A 17,413-nucleotide genomic window follows, 5' to 3' on the forward strand; every position below is an offset into this window, starting at 1 on the left:
TAAAAGATCATATTTTGAACCTATATCGATATAGGTAATTGGGTCATACGTTGACTATGAAATCATATTGCTTATCGTGACGTACGATAGAAGCTTAACTCAGATTAGTTAAGTGAATAGAACAAGCAGACTTATGTATTAAATGAGTTCACAAAGTCACAGAATGTTAGTCCATATTGTACACGTAGGTGAGTGACTCTTGTTAGTGTGAACTCTAGATGTTACGTTTGCTACTGATTTCAATATGAACGTACTTTTTTCTTTGTTTAAACCACGAATATTTTGAATTTTTTCTTGCCCTTTCTCGAATTATACAATTCTTTTGATATTTTGTTAATTTTTCTGATTTCATCTGTTGACAACCGTAATGATAGGAATCTATTTATTTTTGAGGGTAATTCTACATTGTCAAAGCTGTTTGTTTTATATCAAGACAAAAGTGTTAGTATAGGCTCAAAAGATGTAAGAAAAAGCCAAACAGTAAGTTTAAAAATTAAAAACAAATACTACTGTGGGGTGTGGTACATATGTTGACAGATATAAGTAGTATGTAGCACCGGTCGGAAGTGGAATGCCTGCCAGCAGAAGATTGACAAAAATGGATTAGAGGGAAGAGAAAGCAATTGTAATAACAACAGTATTAAAAGAATCGTAAAGCATGTAAAGGACAAATGAAATAAGATGTGCAAATAATGTATTTAATGTATGATTTTCATATGCTAAGAAGCCACTGTGTTGTTTCCACAAACAAACAATAGGTTTAATATGACTCGGAAAAGTTTGAGGATATTATAATATAATACACGCCATTATTCTACTTAACGCTTTAATTAAATCTTCAGTGGAATGCAATATATCTGTTAAGTTAACTGACAAGAGACCAGAATGTATATTTTTTTCTTTCAGACTTTTATGTATTGGGGACGTTTTCTGTCTAGATTATTTGAACTACATACCTTTAACTTCCAGGAAATTCACATTAATTTCAGAATCCATCTTTTTGTTAATGAACAGTTTCCTCTACATATTAATCTTCTTGTGTCAATCTATTGTGATTAAGATTAAAATATCGAACAAAAATTTAAGTTTTTTTTATTGAGATCATGAACCGATTGATGTTAGACCACCACCTTTGGAAACCTGGAAGCACTGGACGGCCGTTTCGTCTTATTGTGGGACTCCTTAGCAGTGCGCATCCACGATCCCGCTCGCGGGATTCGAACCCATGGCCTTCGGTCTCGCGCGCGAACGCTCAACCAACTGGACCACTGAGCCGGCATCCAATGGTGTTAGTGTCTAACATCAACCAATCCACGAAATTGCGCGACCAACTTCCATTGTACTGAAGTAGATACCTGTCTCTACCCAACATGGATTAGCTCCACTGATCACGGCTTCTCACTAGAACTCCGAGAATTCCCTCACGAAGCTAGTCACTAGCGAGCACATGTTGATTACTAGTATGGGGGTTGTGGAGATTATTACGTTTTTTTATTGAGATCATGAACCGATTGATGTTCGTGATCTCAATAAAAAAAACGTAATAATCTCCACAACCCCCACACTAAAAATTTAAGTATTTGATAGACTACTCAGTCTACTTACTAAATATTCTAGCAATGAAGGTTTTAAATGTTCTGAATTCTTCTTATTGTAACATAAATATAGTCACATAGGTAAATGTCTATTCAAAAGTGACACTTTTAAAACTTTCTACAAAAAATTATTTAAAAGAATCAGAGCTATATTATATACACCATTATGTTCTGCTTTAATAAGAATGAATAATTTCCAATCATTGTCCACCCAGTATTTCTTTGACATGAGTAAATATATTATAAATATGTCATATTTCAATAACTATTATTTAGATATTTTATTAACCTGTGAATGAAAACTTGTCATAAATGTCATAATTGTGAGATTGTTATACTTAGACATTGTACTTAACAAAGGATGAATCATATAATTTTAACTGTTTTAATAACCGTCAAATTATGCGAAGTAATTTAAGTGGGATTTTTTTTACTGGACATTTTCAGATGTGAATAATAATATCCTGAGTGTTACCTATTGTAATGTATGAGTGGTTTATTAGCTTAGACAAACAATAAACATTAAAATTTATTTGTTTAGTGATTAGACTGATATATATATAGAGGGTTAAGGTAGAGTAATACCCCGGAGATTATGTAGTAAGATCTTTGCTTCTAATTCTTCTTATTTCTAACTATCTCATATATTTGAATATAGCTGACAATGTTCAAGCAAGATAATAACTTATTTATCATTTATAAATTCAAGAATATAATTCTTGAAAAGGAAACCATAAATGTTGCCGTCATAAAATCATAAACAGTTTTAGTCATTGATTTTATTTTCCCCAGTAATCAATTTCATCTATGATTCCTATTACTTTCTTTTTTTAGACAGTTATGTGTTTTTCAAAGAAATCGGGATTACTCCAACTAATAATCATATCATTGGGTGTATTGAGATTTTCTACCGGTTTTACGATAAATCATATAAATGGTACAGTTGAACAAATAGATAATAATACACTATATCAAATATTGTCAGTTCAACGACATGTTGTTGTTTATTTCTGTAAGTAATAATTTATTGCCAATATATGAGATGTTCTTTTTTATGATCAACTTCCGTATTGTTGCTCTAAAATTGTTAATATATGTACGAAAATGATAATTTATTTACTTTTAAATCACATTTATCTAACAACCAATGGCTGGTTAGGATTTATAATATAAGAGCTCTGTTAGTGCGAGTTTTGATGAATTCGACTAGTGTAGCTAAATTCCTTCAATGGTATCATACGATTGACTGATTGCTAATTGTTTAGTTTTCAAAATTATTAGCCGATGAGAGCCAATATAGTAAATTAAGACGGTTTCGATCTGACAGAATAAATCACTAGTAAGTTTTAATTTAGATTAAGGAAACAACTGACTAACCTTCACTCAATACTATATTCAATTTAATTAGCAATTTAGAAATGTCTGTCTTAATAGAAATCTGACTTAAGTTTTTATCCAATTTATATTAGAATGACTCGTCCGAATTAGTTAAGAATATAAGTACTAAGAATATCTTTCAAAATTATACTTGAACAAAATTTACGTAGTTGAATTTAAATAGAGCAAGAATAAACATTGATGCAGCTCAAATTTCTTGAGACACGTTCCTCTGTCGCATCTGTTAAGTTTTTCTGGGTATTGTCGATGATAAATCTGGTGGAGTTATTTAAAATGGACATTACCTTATTAATATATTCATCTGTGTTAAGAATGACTACACCGGAAACCTTATCCGGACGAAATAGCATTATTGTTTCGTCTTTAGTAAGTTTTTCCAATGCTTGATGGTGATCTTCGGTGAACACCTTTGAATGTGGGATTGGTGTCGTAACATACTGGTTTGTGATATCCACTAATTTAGATTTAAACCAACTATGCTTTTCGTCGTTCATGGGTTTAAGGTCTGACAATTGTTGATATAAATATTCAAACTGCGTCTCAGTGTCTACTCTGTTGCATTTTCTTAGGGTATGAAATTTGAATCCAAGGGAGAGTGCTTCAGTTTCCATTCGACTTAGTTTTTTATTCGATAAGTTCTGTATGTATTTTCGTGGATTGGTAGGAAATGCCACATGGTTTTGTTCTTTAACAGGTGTTTTGGTTAATGTCTTCATGAATTTGTGACTGGTTTTCGACTGAACATCGCGAATGAAGTTAATAAGTTTAATACGACATACAATATTTAAATCCATAACAATTTTGTCATAACCAAGGGATTCTATTTTAAGAGATAATTTCCTTAGTGCATTCAATTTGGGATTTGCTGACTCGTCGAAGATTTTTTAACGAAGGAGGTATTTTACAGGCACGGACAGCTTTAATAATGTGACGAGGAAAGCAGCCATCATTAAGACAACGTGACAAAAACTTTAGTCTTGTTGTTTCTTTCTGCAACGAATTGTCACCAACTTGTTGAGTGACTTGAAAATGTGAACAGGGAGACGGCTTTTCAGAAATTTCATGCAATTGGTTCCCTTTATGAATTTAAATAGAGCAAGAACAAATATTGATTCTGCATCAATGTTTGTTCTTGTTCTATTTAAAATTTACGTAGTTCATTCATTCTATTTATGACAACTGGAGAACTTTTGAAAGCAAGCAATAAAAAGTCATATTAGCCCAGATAGGGACTTTACTTCAGTAAAAACCTCACTACAGTGAAATCAATGTTTAATTTCTACATGGATTTTGTGATTGATGTGGTAGGAAGCTAATTCATTTTGATTCAGGTCATTGGTGAACTTAAGGTGAAAATGTAAATTGAACTATCTAAATATTGTTGTACCAATTACAACATCTTAACTTCTTATGTTCGATTCCATCATATAATACAGTTGTGAATTTAAATTGTTAGAGAATTCTGAATTTAAAATGAATAGCTTTTCAGTACTATTTAGTTTTTTTTTTCGAGTTCATTTATCTTTGTAATAAGAATTGCTTTCATACTAATACTTATTGGAATTTCATTGAATTGATTGTTCCTTCGTAATCATCACAATCTGCTGTACATAGATGTAAAGATAAAAATCATTTCATCAATTTAACTAAACCTTAAGTTTATATTCTCATTTATAAGTTCAGTTAAGGTATTGAAAAATCAAATATGTTTGGGTTAAACTTGTTGTTTTAATCAATCAGTTAATTTGGAGATTGATTTCATTATAAATCATCGTTATTTGAATAAAGATTTTTAATGGTAATAACAATTAACTTTAAACCATAGGATAAATCTTTCTCAACTATCTGTAATTCTAAGCCTAGTAGTATATGAAGTTATACTTAGTTATTGAGTTAGATATAGATAAATACGGAAAATTATTTACTCTATGTAAAATAAGCTTGGAAAACAGTCTGATACCCCGTAAATCATAAAATTATTAACAATAGATTTATACTAGTTTATTAATCCTCACCAACGGAAGTTTATAAACTTCCTAAAACAATGAATCAAATACTTTTCCATATTAAGTAAATCTGGTGTAAAGTAAAAAACCTAATTGATGACATTGAATGATTAGTAAGAAGAATATTTTATAAAATAAATACAACCAAACGTAATTACTACCTATCAAATTACATGACAATCACACAATAAGAATATACACATCATAGAATGTATGAATTCGAAGTATATACACTTGAGGTATATGATAATAGTTATTCATTAATGAGATTTATTAACCATTTGATGATTAGAAAACCAGTTGAAGTCCAATTTAATTATTTAATTAATAATAATTATTTTACAATATTTTTAGATGATCATGGTCATCAGCAAGAATCAATTTATAAATTATTTAATGAAACATCTCATAAAGTAGATGAAACTATGCTACCAATTTCAGTAGTTACTGTATGTGCAACCTTTTATGATGAGATTGAAAAGAAGTTGAATATTTACGTAAGTACAGCTTTATTTCTATTTGCATTATATAAACATATGTATACACTTTAATATAATACAAAATTTACTTATCATTCAACTTAAAATATTTCTACTATTTTTTTTTACATATTACATTTATTAATGTTTATATAATAAACAAATTTAATAGTTGAATTCATGAACCAATTGAAGCTAAATCATCATGGTAAGCCTGGAAGCACTTGACGGACGTTTCGTCCTAATATGGGACTCCTCAGCAGTGTGCATCCATGATCTGATTATAATAAACAAATTCACTAAAATGGGTTTAACTAATTGTTATTATTATTAAAATTTCATATATATTTTAAACAATTGAAATTCTACCTAAAACTAAAGAATAAAGTAATTTTGAATTATTCTTATTGTTAAGTTACTAGGAAATAATGTAATCTGATTAAAAGAAATATTTTAAGTAATAGCACTTTCACATACATAAAATTGATTATGTTAATGAGATAATAATTCAACAGTTTACTTGAACCAACCAACAGTCAAGAGTTTTAATTAAGGTTAGTACTAATACATAGTAATACCTTCGTATTTTTTGAGAAAAATTGATGGCTATCTGGACTTGATATCTTATTGGATAACATATTTGGTGTTTGAAGTGAATGGAATTAGATTTGCGTCCCAGAGTAAACGTCAGCTTAGGTGCAGGTTCATTCAGTTGACAAGTTCAGAATAGGACGAAAAATGCATCCTAGAGTCCACCAACAACCAAAACTAAATACACTAAAGCCACATTTTTTTAATTTTTTTCTTTTCATGGTATCGTTCATACTTCATAGTAGAACAAGTAATTTTTGTTATGATCATATTCAATTATATTCTAGGTAAGAAGTATACTGGAGATTTTTAAGTATTTACTGGAAATAAGTTGACTGCTAAATACAACTGAATTAGTATTGAGAACCATAATGTAACAGAATTAAAACCAATTATAGAAAGCATAGAACATCCTATCATAATTAAATCTTATTGTCAGTCAGAATGGTTATGTATTCTGATGAGTAAGCATATAATTTGCTAATAATCATCTAATAGACTGGATAATCTATTTATTGAATTCTACTATTAGTCATTATTGGATTTGAGTAAAGTAGATTCACAAGTGTTATCAAGAAATTCATATTAAGAATGTAGATAGCAATATCGACTAATGAGTTTAATTCTACTGTTACCGTTAGCAAGAAAATACCGAAAAACCTCCACCGATAATGCTCTGACTAAAAATACATTGAAGATAAGTCAAGAACGACGTGTGAAAGACTAATCTATCAAAAATCATTCTTTGATCGCATAATCGGTTTTTTTTGATAGATTTACTGACAGAATACAGTGATTAATAAGCAAACAGAAAGCATTTGCATTAGAGTACATGAATTTCAATAGTTACTTTTCATACAAATGAATGTAGAATGAGGAAAACAGGATTTTCATAATTGAGCAATTATTTTCTTATTATGATAATCAGATTAATAATATGATGATTATGTAATCTCATAGGTTGAAATCATGAGTTAATTGAAGCTAGACCACTATGGAAAACCTGGAAGCACTGGACGGCCGTTTCGTCCTAGTATGCGACTCCTCAACATTGCGTACCCACGATCCTGCACCCCGCGGGATTCGAACCCAGGACTTACTGGTTTCGCGCGCGAGCACTTGATCACTAGACCACTGGGTGCGCACTGCTGAGGAGTCCCATACTAGGACGAAACGACTGTCCAGTGCTTCCAGGTTTTCCATGGTGGTCTAGCTTCAATTGATTCATGATTTCAACCTATGAAATTTCTAAAAATCTCCACAAAACCCATTCTGAGATTATGTTATCATCAATTTTACTTTATTACTTCAGAATGACTAATTCAGTGAGCATTTATCAATTAGTTTTTATTATTTTTCACCTTGTAACCTGGACTACTTTTCTATGGTGTTACTTATATATAAGTGGTTAAGTTGATTTTTAATTATCCTAACACTACGTTTTCGTTACTGGCTAAAGATAGGACTTATATTACATCTAAAAAAGTAACATAATAATAAATGGATCCTATTTATTTTAATTTTACGTGATTGACATACACAATTTATATATATACGAATAGTATTTATTACTGATTACACAATAAAATTCAATACAAGAAGTCTTGAATTGAATGAAAGTTATAAGAATCGTTTATTTTGCAAGAAATGTCGTAAAATGCCACTCCCTAGAAAACTTGTTTGAGTCAAGCAACATTCATAGTGTTCATATATGACCACTTTGAAAGTTAAAGTATAATCAAATAGAGTATTGAGAATTTTACGTATAACAGTTCGAATGTTTTCAAGTTCAAATACAATGGTAACCAAAGACTTGTTGTAACCAAAGAGATCACTATCGTATGTTGCTTTTTCTGAAGATATGGTGAACAAATAAATATTATTTTTATTACTTATAGCCTTGTGCTCTATTAATTTATAACGTAATGATGCCGCCAATTAGAGAATAGTAACTTATCGACTTGCCCAATGACTATTACGCCCGTACGAGCAGTCTAGAATTCTTATCGGTTCTTCTTCCTGTCTAGCTCTGCCTGTTGAGTCCAGAACACCAATATCAGCCTCCACGATATGAATAATATATTTCCAACATACTGGGTTTATATACAAACTAAAGAGATCACATCACACCATAAAATAGAAAATAACATTTGTACAAGATCTAGCTAAAAGTAGCTGTGAATGTGGGAGACGGTAATTAATAGATTGGGTATAAATTGAAAACAGTAAATCGTATAATAATAGTCTATGAATCAAAATATAGCTTGTAACAAGAGGAGTATAGATATACAATAAGAACATACATTCAATATTAGTCCATAATTAGTTCTCAGAAGTTACCTATAATTTAATCTTCACTAGCATATAACAATTATATAAAAAATTTTCTCATATTCTATTTGTTTATTTTGTTAAAGATACCATCAGTTACATATTTTCGTGATGGTGGAAAATATAAATCCGAATATAAAGAATTAATGAAAATCAATGGAAATCATGGCAATCCAATATATGAATGGATAAGACGAAAAATTGGTTCACCAATAAAATTATTAAGAAGTATTAATGAAACCAATGAATTTATTATGATCAATAATCTAGTTGCTATCATATTTATGAAAGTAAGATTAAATCATATATTTCTACACTACATTCATTGAAATTAAAATTGTTCAAAAGAAACTCATCCAAAAATAATTATTGAATGTTAAACTCTAGCGATTAAATTACTTTGCAGATTCCAACTAGATTGTTCATGTTCACTTGGTATTATTTGTTTGAATCTTCCCATTGAGGTTTAAGACTGCAATTGATCATTCTATTATTGGCATATGTACATACTGTGCGTATAGCCTCGACTGTTCATGTGACCAATGTTGGTAAACGTACATAATCACGTTCATCAAAAACGTTAGACAGTGAAATGAGTTTTATTTCAGTAATATCCTAAAGTTTGCATATAATTCATATACAAATACGTCATCATTCTTCAAAATGTTTTTGAGTTCACCTAGTCTTTAGTAAATAACAATAGAGATAATAAGTATCATTTTATTCAGTATGTAACATTATGATATTTTAATGTAATTGGGATAATCATATGTGGTTTTGATTAACACTTTTCCAGATGAATAATTGAAAACATTAATATGAATCACCGAGATTCACTTTTACTTAATTGCAGACTAAATGTTTTAGGAGATAGAAGATTAAAATGCAGTACAATAGAATACCATATCTGCTTGGTAAGGTCCAGTTTACAGAATTATTCACTTTATATACGCACAATAAAGATTACGATTCAATAAATAGAGTATGGTCTAGCAAACGAAAATGAACCTAAATCAGTATTTAATATAATTAAACATTTCTTATTTTGGTATTTCAACATAAAATGTTACATTTCCGTTAAATGCGTCCAAAGGATCATATGATCTGGACAATAATCTAATTGTTTTAAATGCATCTCCTCAAATACTGTATTGACCAACTCAATATTAAATGAATGAGATGTTAAAACAAAACATAACAGTTATGTTACAATAGACTATCCTGCAAAGAGACCTCTTTTAGTATAGGGGTTGTGTAGTTGGACGAATTTTGTAGTGTTGCATCACATACTGATTTTAGACAACCGATGAGGTCCATGAAGTACTGGATAACTGTTTTATTCTGTTATGTGAGCCTTTAGAAGTGCCCATACAGGATCCAACTGGGTCCGAATCCAGGACATTCAGATTTCTCAGTGAGTGCCTAACGTCCAGATCAATGAGTTGATATTTAACGACTTGAATTTCTGACCCTATTAAATTCATGATATCATGCGACTATCAATCATTTCCGTTTGTGATCTTTGTTTCACACCTGATATGAGATCGTGAATATGCGCTACTAAAGATTCTTATACGATGATGAAATAACTTCCCATCCCTTCTGATTCTCAATGATTGTCTAAAATCAGTTCATAGTGTAAAAACAGAAATGACCTCTATGTAAATTTCTTCTAAAAGCTACACAATAGCATACATATACATAAATAGCATATGCTTATACATACACACATACACATACATTCAATAGAAATCAGTTTTTAATTATATTGTTAATACTGTCATTGTTTGTATGTTGAATAATTTCATTATATGCCCAATTTATTTCTTCTTTATATTTACAGGATTTAGATGAAAAAATAATGATGAATATTAGTACAGTTGCTGAACAAGCTGATCATATAGTATATGGCTTAGTTTATAATGAAACAATTTTCGATCATTTCAACATAACAAACCAAAGTTTATTGTTAATTAGAAAAGAGTCTGAAGAGACTGAGGTAATTTTATGCATAAATATCTGTCATTTTAAGCCATATTTATGAGCAATAATTTCAACCATATTATTATTAAGACATTCTGATGCATTTAATACTCCAGTAAATAGTAAAGTATAGTTAGGACAAAGCTTTAATTAAATCAATAAAGACACAGTTGATGGAAAGATATATTTTATGGATGAATAAAGATTAAAAGCTTCTGAAAACTAATGTAGTAAGTTTTTTATTCAAGCTCCAGTTATAATATTGACTCGATACTTTATCGACCGAACTATAAAATCCAGTTGATTAAAAATTTCGAACTATCTTATCGTTCATTATTAATCATGAAGTACCCATTTATCATTTTAACTCAGTGTAGAGTCTTCAGGTAGGCCAAATCTTCGAAGATGAGTCACGTCACTATATTTTGAATATTGAGAGTTAGACACATAAATTTGAAGCATTAACGCTTCCTGGTACCAACAGGTGATTTGATTGTCATATGATAATTCCAGAGACTGTTTTATAAAGAATGACTGTAAAGACAATCTCATATCAAACCTCATTTTAATCACATAAACGTTTATAATCAGTTTCAGTGATAATTCAAGTGAAAAAAAATTTACTAACTTTAGAGTATTATATGGTGAATAACAATAGAGTTTGATAGAAAAGTAAATGTATGATTAATTTGGAATACTTGTTTGTATAAAGTAATCAAAGTAGAGATAACGTAACAACAACATTGTATCACGATTATCTGTAGTCTGTTCTAAACAAATAGGAAATATCACCTGACAAGTGTCTTAAAGTATAATCTTACTATTACATGTAGGGTTATCACTCAGTACCCTAATAGACAAACGTGTGATGCTTGGAGTGATCCGTACTGGGCTCAAATCTCACTACGAATGATAACATGACCGCTAGTATATTGAACATATTTTGGATCTTACTTATATTCCACTGTACAATTATATCAAGTAAAATTATAGGTAATAAATGAATTTCATTTGGTATTTAGCAGGAATCAGTAAATGTTAAGTTTCACTTAAGAGTAAAGAAAAAAATGTTTAGATTAAAATATAAATGATCTAGTTTTCTTTCAATTTTTGTAATTCACTTTTGGGAAATTAATTTATAAAATGTCTTTATCTGTTTGACTGCAATAAAATAAAATAAGTACTGGGTTTTTTATTTTTGTCTAACTTTGATCCATTTTTAAAGAAATTGACTTTACAGTTTTTATAGCACTTTATTAATAGTTTTTAATTGGAATCGTCCATCATTCCGATTACCTTAGGAAATATAATGTATTTTCATCTTTTTGGAAATATAGTCGATCGAATCATTTAAATAAACATATTTGTTTGAGATCATGAATCGATCAATGTTAGAACACCATTGAAAACCTGGAAGCACTGGACGACCGTTTCGTCCTATTTTGGGACTCCTCGTCAGTGCGCATCCACGATCCCGCTCGCGGGATTCGAACCCAGGACCTTCAGTTTCACGCGCGAACACTTAACCTACTAGACTAGTGAGCTGGTATCCGATGGTCTTAATGTCTAACCTCAACCAATCCACAAAATCGCGCGACTATCATCCGTGTCGGGTAGAGACAGGTATCTTAGTGCCACAATAGAACAAAACGGCCATCCAGTGCTTCCAGGTTTTCAATGATGGTATAACATCAATCGGTTCATGATCTTAATCAAACACTTAATAATTTCCACAACTCCTATACAGATAGATTCAGTATGTAGTGTAAATTCAGTTCAAATGCAATAAACATTACAAATCATTTATACTAATAAGAACATATTTCGTATTTTCATTTTTATTTTAGCCATTTCGTTTAATTTATTCAGATGATTGGAATATTGAATCATTAGGTTCTTATTTATTTATTGAATCTTTACCAATTGTTAATGAATTCCAATTTGGTGAACTAACTTACTTTGATAGTGCTACAATCAAATATGATACATATTTATTTCTGATACAGTCTGATTTTGAATTTTCATTAGCATTAGATAATTATCGAAATGCTTGTAAACTATTTAGAAAAGAGGTATGTGAAGTAGTTGTGTTTTTTTGGTTTTTAGTTTCTAAATTTGTATAATCTAATTTCATCATATATCTGTTAAATATTCAATTTTCTAGAAAGTTCGTAATGCCAAACTTGTAATTCTAATCACTGACCGACTTTAATGCCTAAAGAATTTTGTTGCTTTACACAAACTTTGACTTACATTATAGTGTCTTTTGAATTTAAATTATTCCTGTAAATTTTGGGTTAATAAAAACCGTTTCAATTACACATTGTTTATTACCGAAAGTTATGTCAAACATTGATCTTTAAGTATAGAACCATAATGTGTTTATTCAAGCATATGTAGGTTGTGACGGACATTTGGATTCAAAATAAACATTACCGGGTTCTGTGTAGGTTCATACTTAGGTATATTAACAATCAATGAAATATTTCAGAAACGTGCTTCAGATTTCAAATCATTAAAAAATCAAAGGTTGTAGATGCTTCGTTGATTTATACAAATACTTAATTTATTGATTTGGCAAAACTGAACATCTCCTTAAGGAACCTAATCTCGAATTTCAACTCGATAAATTTTACAAAATAAAATCGTTTAATGATTGACGAAGCATAAGAACAGCTTAACTGACTCATTCCGATAAAATGTATTCAACCTGAATAGTACGACTGAGTTACAAATCAGAAAACAAATGAATAGTTAAGGTAACAAAGCAATCAGACATCCTTCACCGTTGTCTGATGTAACTGTAAAAGAATTGTAAAAAAGAATGTTTTAGAATTTATTTTCATAGGTTTATGATTAGGATTTAAGTGTATATACTTTATTAAAGTAGTATGCTTCACAGGGAGTTGTCAAAAATTAAATCCAACAGTTTTCACAGGTGAACAGTCGATTATTTATGAAGGCTCAAGTTGTCAACTTCTAGTAATGACTGTCTGATGTATAAATGAAAATAGATCATAACTGATTGGTTTCATGTTTTGAAGATCAGATTTATATTTATATAGTTTATCTTCAGAACATTGAACTAATTAAAATCTTGATACAAGTAATTTGACAGCAGTTGAAATATTTGAGTGATTTTTTTCTTTCCATTTTTTTCTTTTAGATACGTTGCTATTTTGTTGATATGGCAAATGAAATTAACTTGAAATTTAGTCAGCAACACGGTGTTCATGTTGGTTATGGTTATCCACGATTTCAATTAGTGGCTACTTCCAAAGAGAGGTCACGAATTCGTTATCGTCTGAAAGGACCTAAATTTGAATTTGGACGGAAAGGATTTAATGATCGTGATCTGTTGAATATGATCGAATCTCAAGAAATTGTCAACTTTTTTAACCAACTCCTACAGCGTGAATTATCACCTTACTATATAAGTGAAGTTGTACCAGAGTATGATGAAAACGTCAGTGATGATTATGAAAATATGGGACATATTCCCTTGTCTTGTATGACTAAAACACCACCGATGAAATTAAAATTTATACATAAAGTTGTTGGGGCAACATTCAAAACATTAGTAAAGAATCCTGACTGGACATCTGTTGTTTATTTTAGTGAGTCATTTGTTTATCCCAAATATGATTACTATATATATATATATATATATATATATATTCTAAAGAAAACGATACATTTAATCGTTTTTTTAATGCCGTTTAAACATTGCCCTCGAATATTAACCTCTAAGTTTTGAAAAAAAAAACGAATACTGATTGTTATTGAGGTTTGTGTCAATGAAAACAGATAACCTAGTTTGCTAAGTTTCATTCTCATATGAATGCTCTAAAAATGATATATAATACATTACTCTGTATTATCAAGCTAAACTTCATTCATATTAATTAGAGGATTACGTCATGCGAATCGATAAATTTGGTTTGTAGATAACTTCTAAATCACTTAATAATGTATGTTGTAGATCATTAACATTTCCATATTAGAGACCACTAGTGGTTTTTATTAGTTATTGGTTAGTTGCAAGTATACCTAATTTGCGTGAAATATTAACTTGAGTAGAATAGTTTTTCTACTGAGCATTCAAAGGAAAAATCTGAAAATGTCTTGAATCGAATCAAAAGTATTTCTTAGTTTGAGATTTCAAGTTGTTTCACAGAACTTATACTGATTTATTGTAAGTGAAGATATCAAAAACAGAAAAATTAAACGTGTTCTCATTTATTACATTCCTTCAAAGTTAATTCATTAGAATTATTGTTACGCGTCAATTCAATGATATTTTAGTTTTACTCGCTATATAATATCCAGATTAGATCCTCCTTGTCCATGTAAACATTGAGATTGAATGAAAATACTTGTAGTAATATTTCGGTACGTGTTACACTTTATTAAAATTTATCATTTTAATAGGATATTTGATTTTGTGAATAAGATTCTACTCACAGTCTATCTCTCTTCGGTCTGATAGAATTAAATATATCATTTTATCATCTTTGAATAACAAAACCTATTAGATACCTCTTGTTACTGTCAAAAAACACACCTTAAACGGAATAAAATTGAGTTGATGGCTTCATTCTCGTGACTTAAGTCAGATGTTTACTAAATAAAATAATTTAATAGATATTCTGTTGTAACCCTCAGGTGAAAATTCATTCTTTGTATGTCTAAGTAAAATTAGTCTTCCTAAATATTAAATTATACTAGTTAAAAGCTCCAATTCGCCGGACAATTAATCTACTGATGACATCTAGCTTAGATAAAGTTTCATCACTACAGCTACAAGTTTCTCAAAAATTAGTTCTTTTGATTACATTCTATTTTTAGCAGCCAAATGGTGTATGGGATGTAATCGAACAATTCATGAAGAATTTACAAAATTATCACAATATTATCAAGAACTTCATCGAACCGATTTATTATTTGGTTATTCATATTATGATTTAAATGACTATGAAGAATTAACAGCTACTAAAATGCCTCGAATTAAAATATTTCCTAAACAATCAAATGAACAAATCGATTATGAAGGTAAAGAACATTTTGATAATATAAAAGAATTCATTGAAACTGTTGAGCGTACAGTCAAATAATGGTAAGTGTTTATGTATGTTTGGTAATTTAACCTATCTTCAATTTAATGATGAATTCGGGTGAAAATTTAAATAGGTAATTAGATCTTGTTTAATGTTTTTGGATGAATTCAGTTAACTCATTCATTTTTGTTACGATATTTTTATGCTGTGTTCTTTAGTAAAAAAGAGGTGATTACAAACTAATGTTAAGTTACTAGTGCTTCAAAAACTGATTAGCTTGTAATCTTGTTCAATACATTTCTTATGCTTATGAACGGAATAATTAATGTTTAACAGCTAAGTAGAATTGCGAATTTTATTCTAAAATCAATAGTTTATGGGGCGAGACCATAATTTGTGGATGACCTTTGAACGTATATTAAATTATCTTAAGAAAGTTCACTCAATCAGAAAGCAGTAGGTATAGAGTAAGAATATATTATAAAAAATAAAAAATTAGTGGGGATACACTTCTTTGACATGGTTTAAGGACTTCTCAAGTTTAGAAAGAGGCTCTACAGTTCTGAAGTCGTAATGTATACGATACAGGAACTCGTCCATACACCTCCATAATAGTCAACCTCTGGAACCATGATAAGGTCGCAAAAATTCTTCCAGTCTCAACCACATTGCTCCTATATTATTTGTATGCACTCCGGTGGTGGGGTCTACAAAATTTCACTTGTTGACGATGACACGATACACGTGATCAAGTCTATGTAAACATCGATATGCTCTCCAGGCATCTGTATATACTGTGGTTCCCGGCTACACATACTCTCGTATAGTTGGTATTATGGTTGTAGCTTATCGGTTTCTAACGCTCTGGAATTGTCATTTTTGGGATGATCTATCGTGTATACCAAGGGCCTGTTAAGTATATTTATGGAAACCCTACTTACCCAGTCTTTTTTAACACTTCGTGCTCTATTGAATTTATGTTTTCTAACAACCGTCCCGTCTATATCTATGATTCTCCCACCTCCTTCAAACGATTCATGAAAGTATGTGATTTTTATGTCATATATCTCGACAGTACTCATGCCATTGAACTGCCGAAGCTTCAGTAACATCTGCAAAGGTTACAGTTGGTGTTATTGGTACTTTTATTATCCAGTTTGCAACAATCATCACAATCTGTCTTAGTCTCAATCGGGAATGAGAGAAAAAGGTTCCCGTTCTAAAACACGTTTTCCTCAAACATATATTACGTCAAAATACATCATCACGTTAGTTTGTACAAGGTTCAGGAGTCATTTGACCACTGTAATCACAAATAAAGAAACTTCTCACTAATCCCATCCGTTGTAGCCGCTCAATTATAACGTCTTTAAAATCCTCTGTAAACCGATCGTATATGATCATTGGATACTGAAATAGGTGCAATGGCCTTGAGGTCGCTCAGCAGTTTCTGACTGGTTCGTCCATAATCAAGAATTCAATAGAAACATGCTTAAATATGTGTATATTAATAAATGACGACTGTAAGTAGGAGTATTGTGATAATAGGTTTCGATTTATTCTCTTTATCCTGTGACTTCTTTCTTCTTTGTTTTACAAATAAAGCAGTCAATTCTTCGTGATCTTGTTATGCATGCTGAAATAAACAGTTGTACAACCGAAAATTATCTTCAATCACAGAAATGTTCTGAATACAATTTAGAAAATTGACTTCATTAAAAACGTTATGCATACATTACATTTCTTTGTACAAGAAAGAATATATTTTTTTGAAAAATTCTCATGTCATCTTTATTTGATAATGATTATGTTAATCTCATACTTCCTTTCAATTCTTCTATAACCTTATTTCTTACAATAAAAAGAACCTTTTCAAACTGAATGTTCCATGAACAACTTTGTTTTTAATTAAATGCGGTATATTTCATAAACTGATTTTTAGTGTTATTTTTGAGTTAAATATGAAAACAAAT

At 30.1% G+C, this 17,413-nt stretch overlaps 1 protein-coding gene across 1 annotated transcript; it reads left to right on the forward strand.

Annotated features, from left to right (window-relative positions):
* Window positions 1-163: 163 nt before the first annotated feature.
* On the forward strand, window positions 164-17,329 carry CISD3 (CDGSH iron sulfur domain 3; the record flags this gene model as incomplete). Its single annotated transcript, XM_035734208.2, has 8 exons — window positions 164-184; window positions 2,430-2,607; window positions 5,354-5,496; window positions 8,487-8,690; window positions 10,244-10,399; window positions 12,231-12,455; window positions 13,550-14,000; window positions 15,232-17,329. 8 exons carry the CDS (start codon window positions 164-166, stop codon window positions 15,495-15,497), a joined length of 1,644 nt encoding a protein of 547 aa, XP_035588948.2. The 3' UTR covers window positions 15,498-17,329.
* Window positions 17,330-17,413: the final 84 nt, after the last annotated feature.

Source organism: Schistosoma haematobium, chromosome ZW, assembly GCF_000699445.3.
Source record: "Schistosoma haematobium chromosome ZW, whole genome shotgun sequence".
Lineage (NCBI taxonomy): Eukaryota > Metazoa > Platyhelminthes > Trematoda > Strigeidida > Schistosomatidae > Schistosoma > Schistosoma haematobium.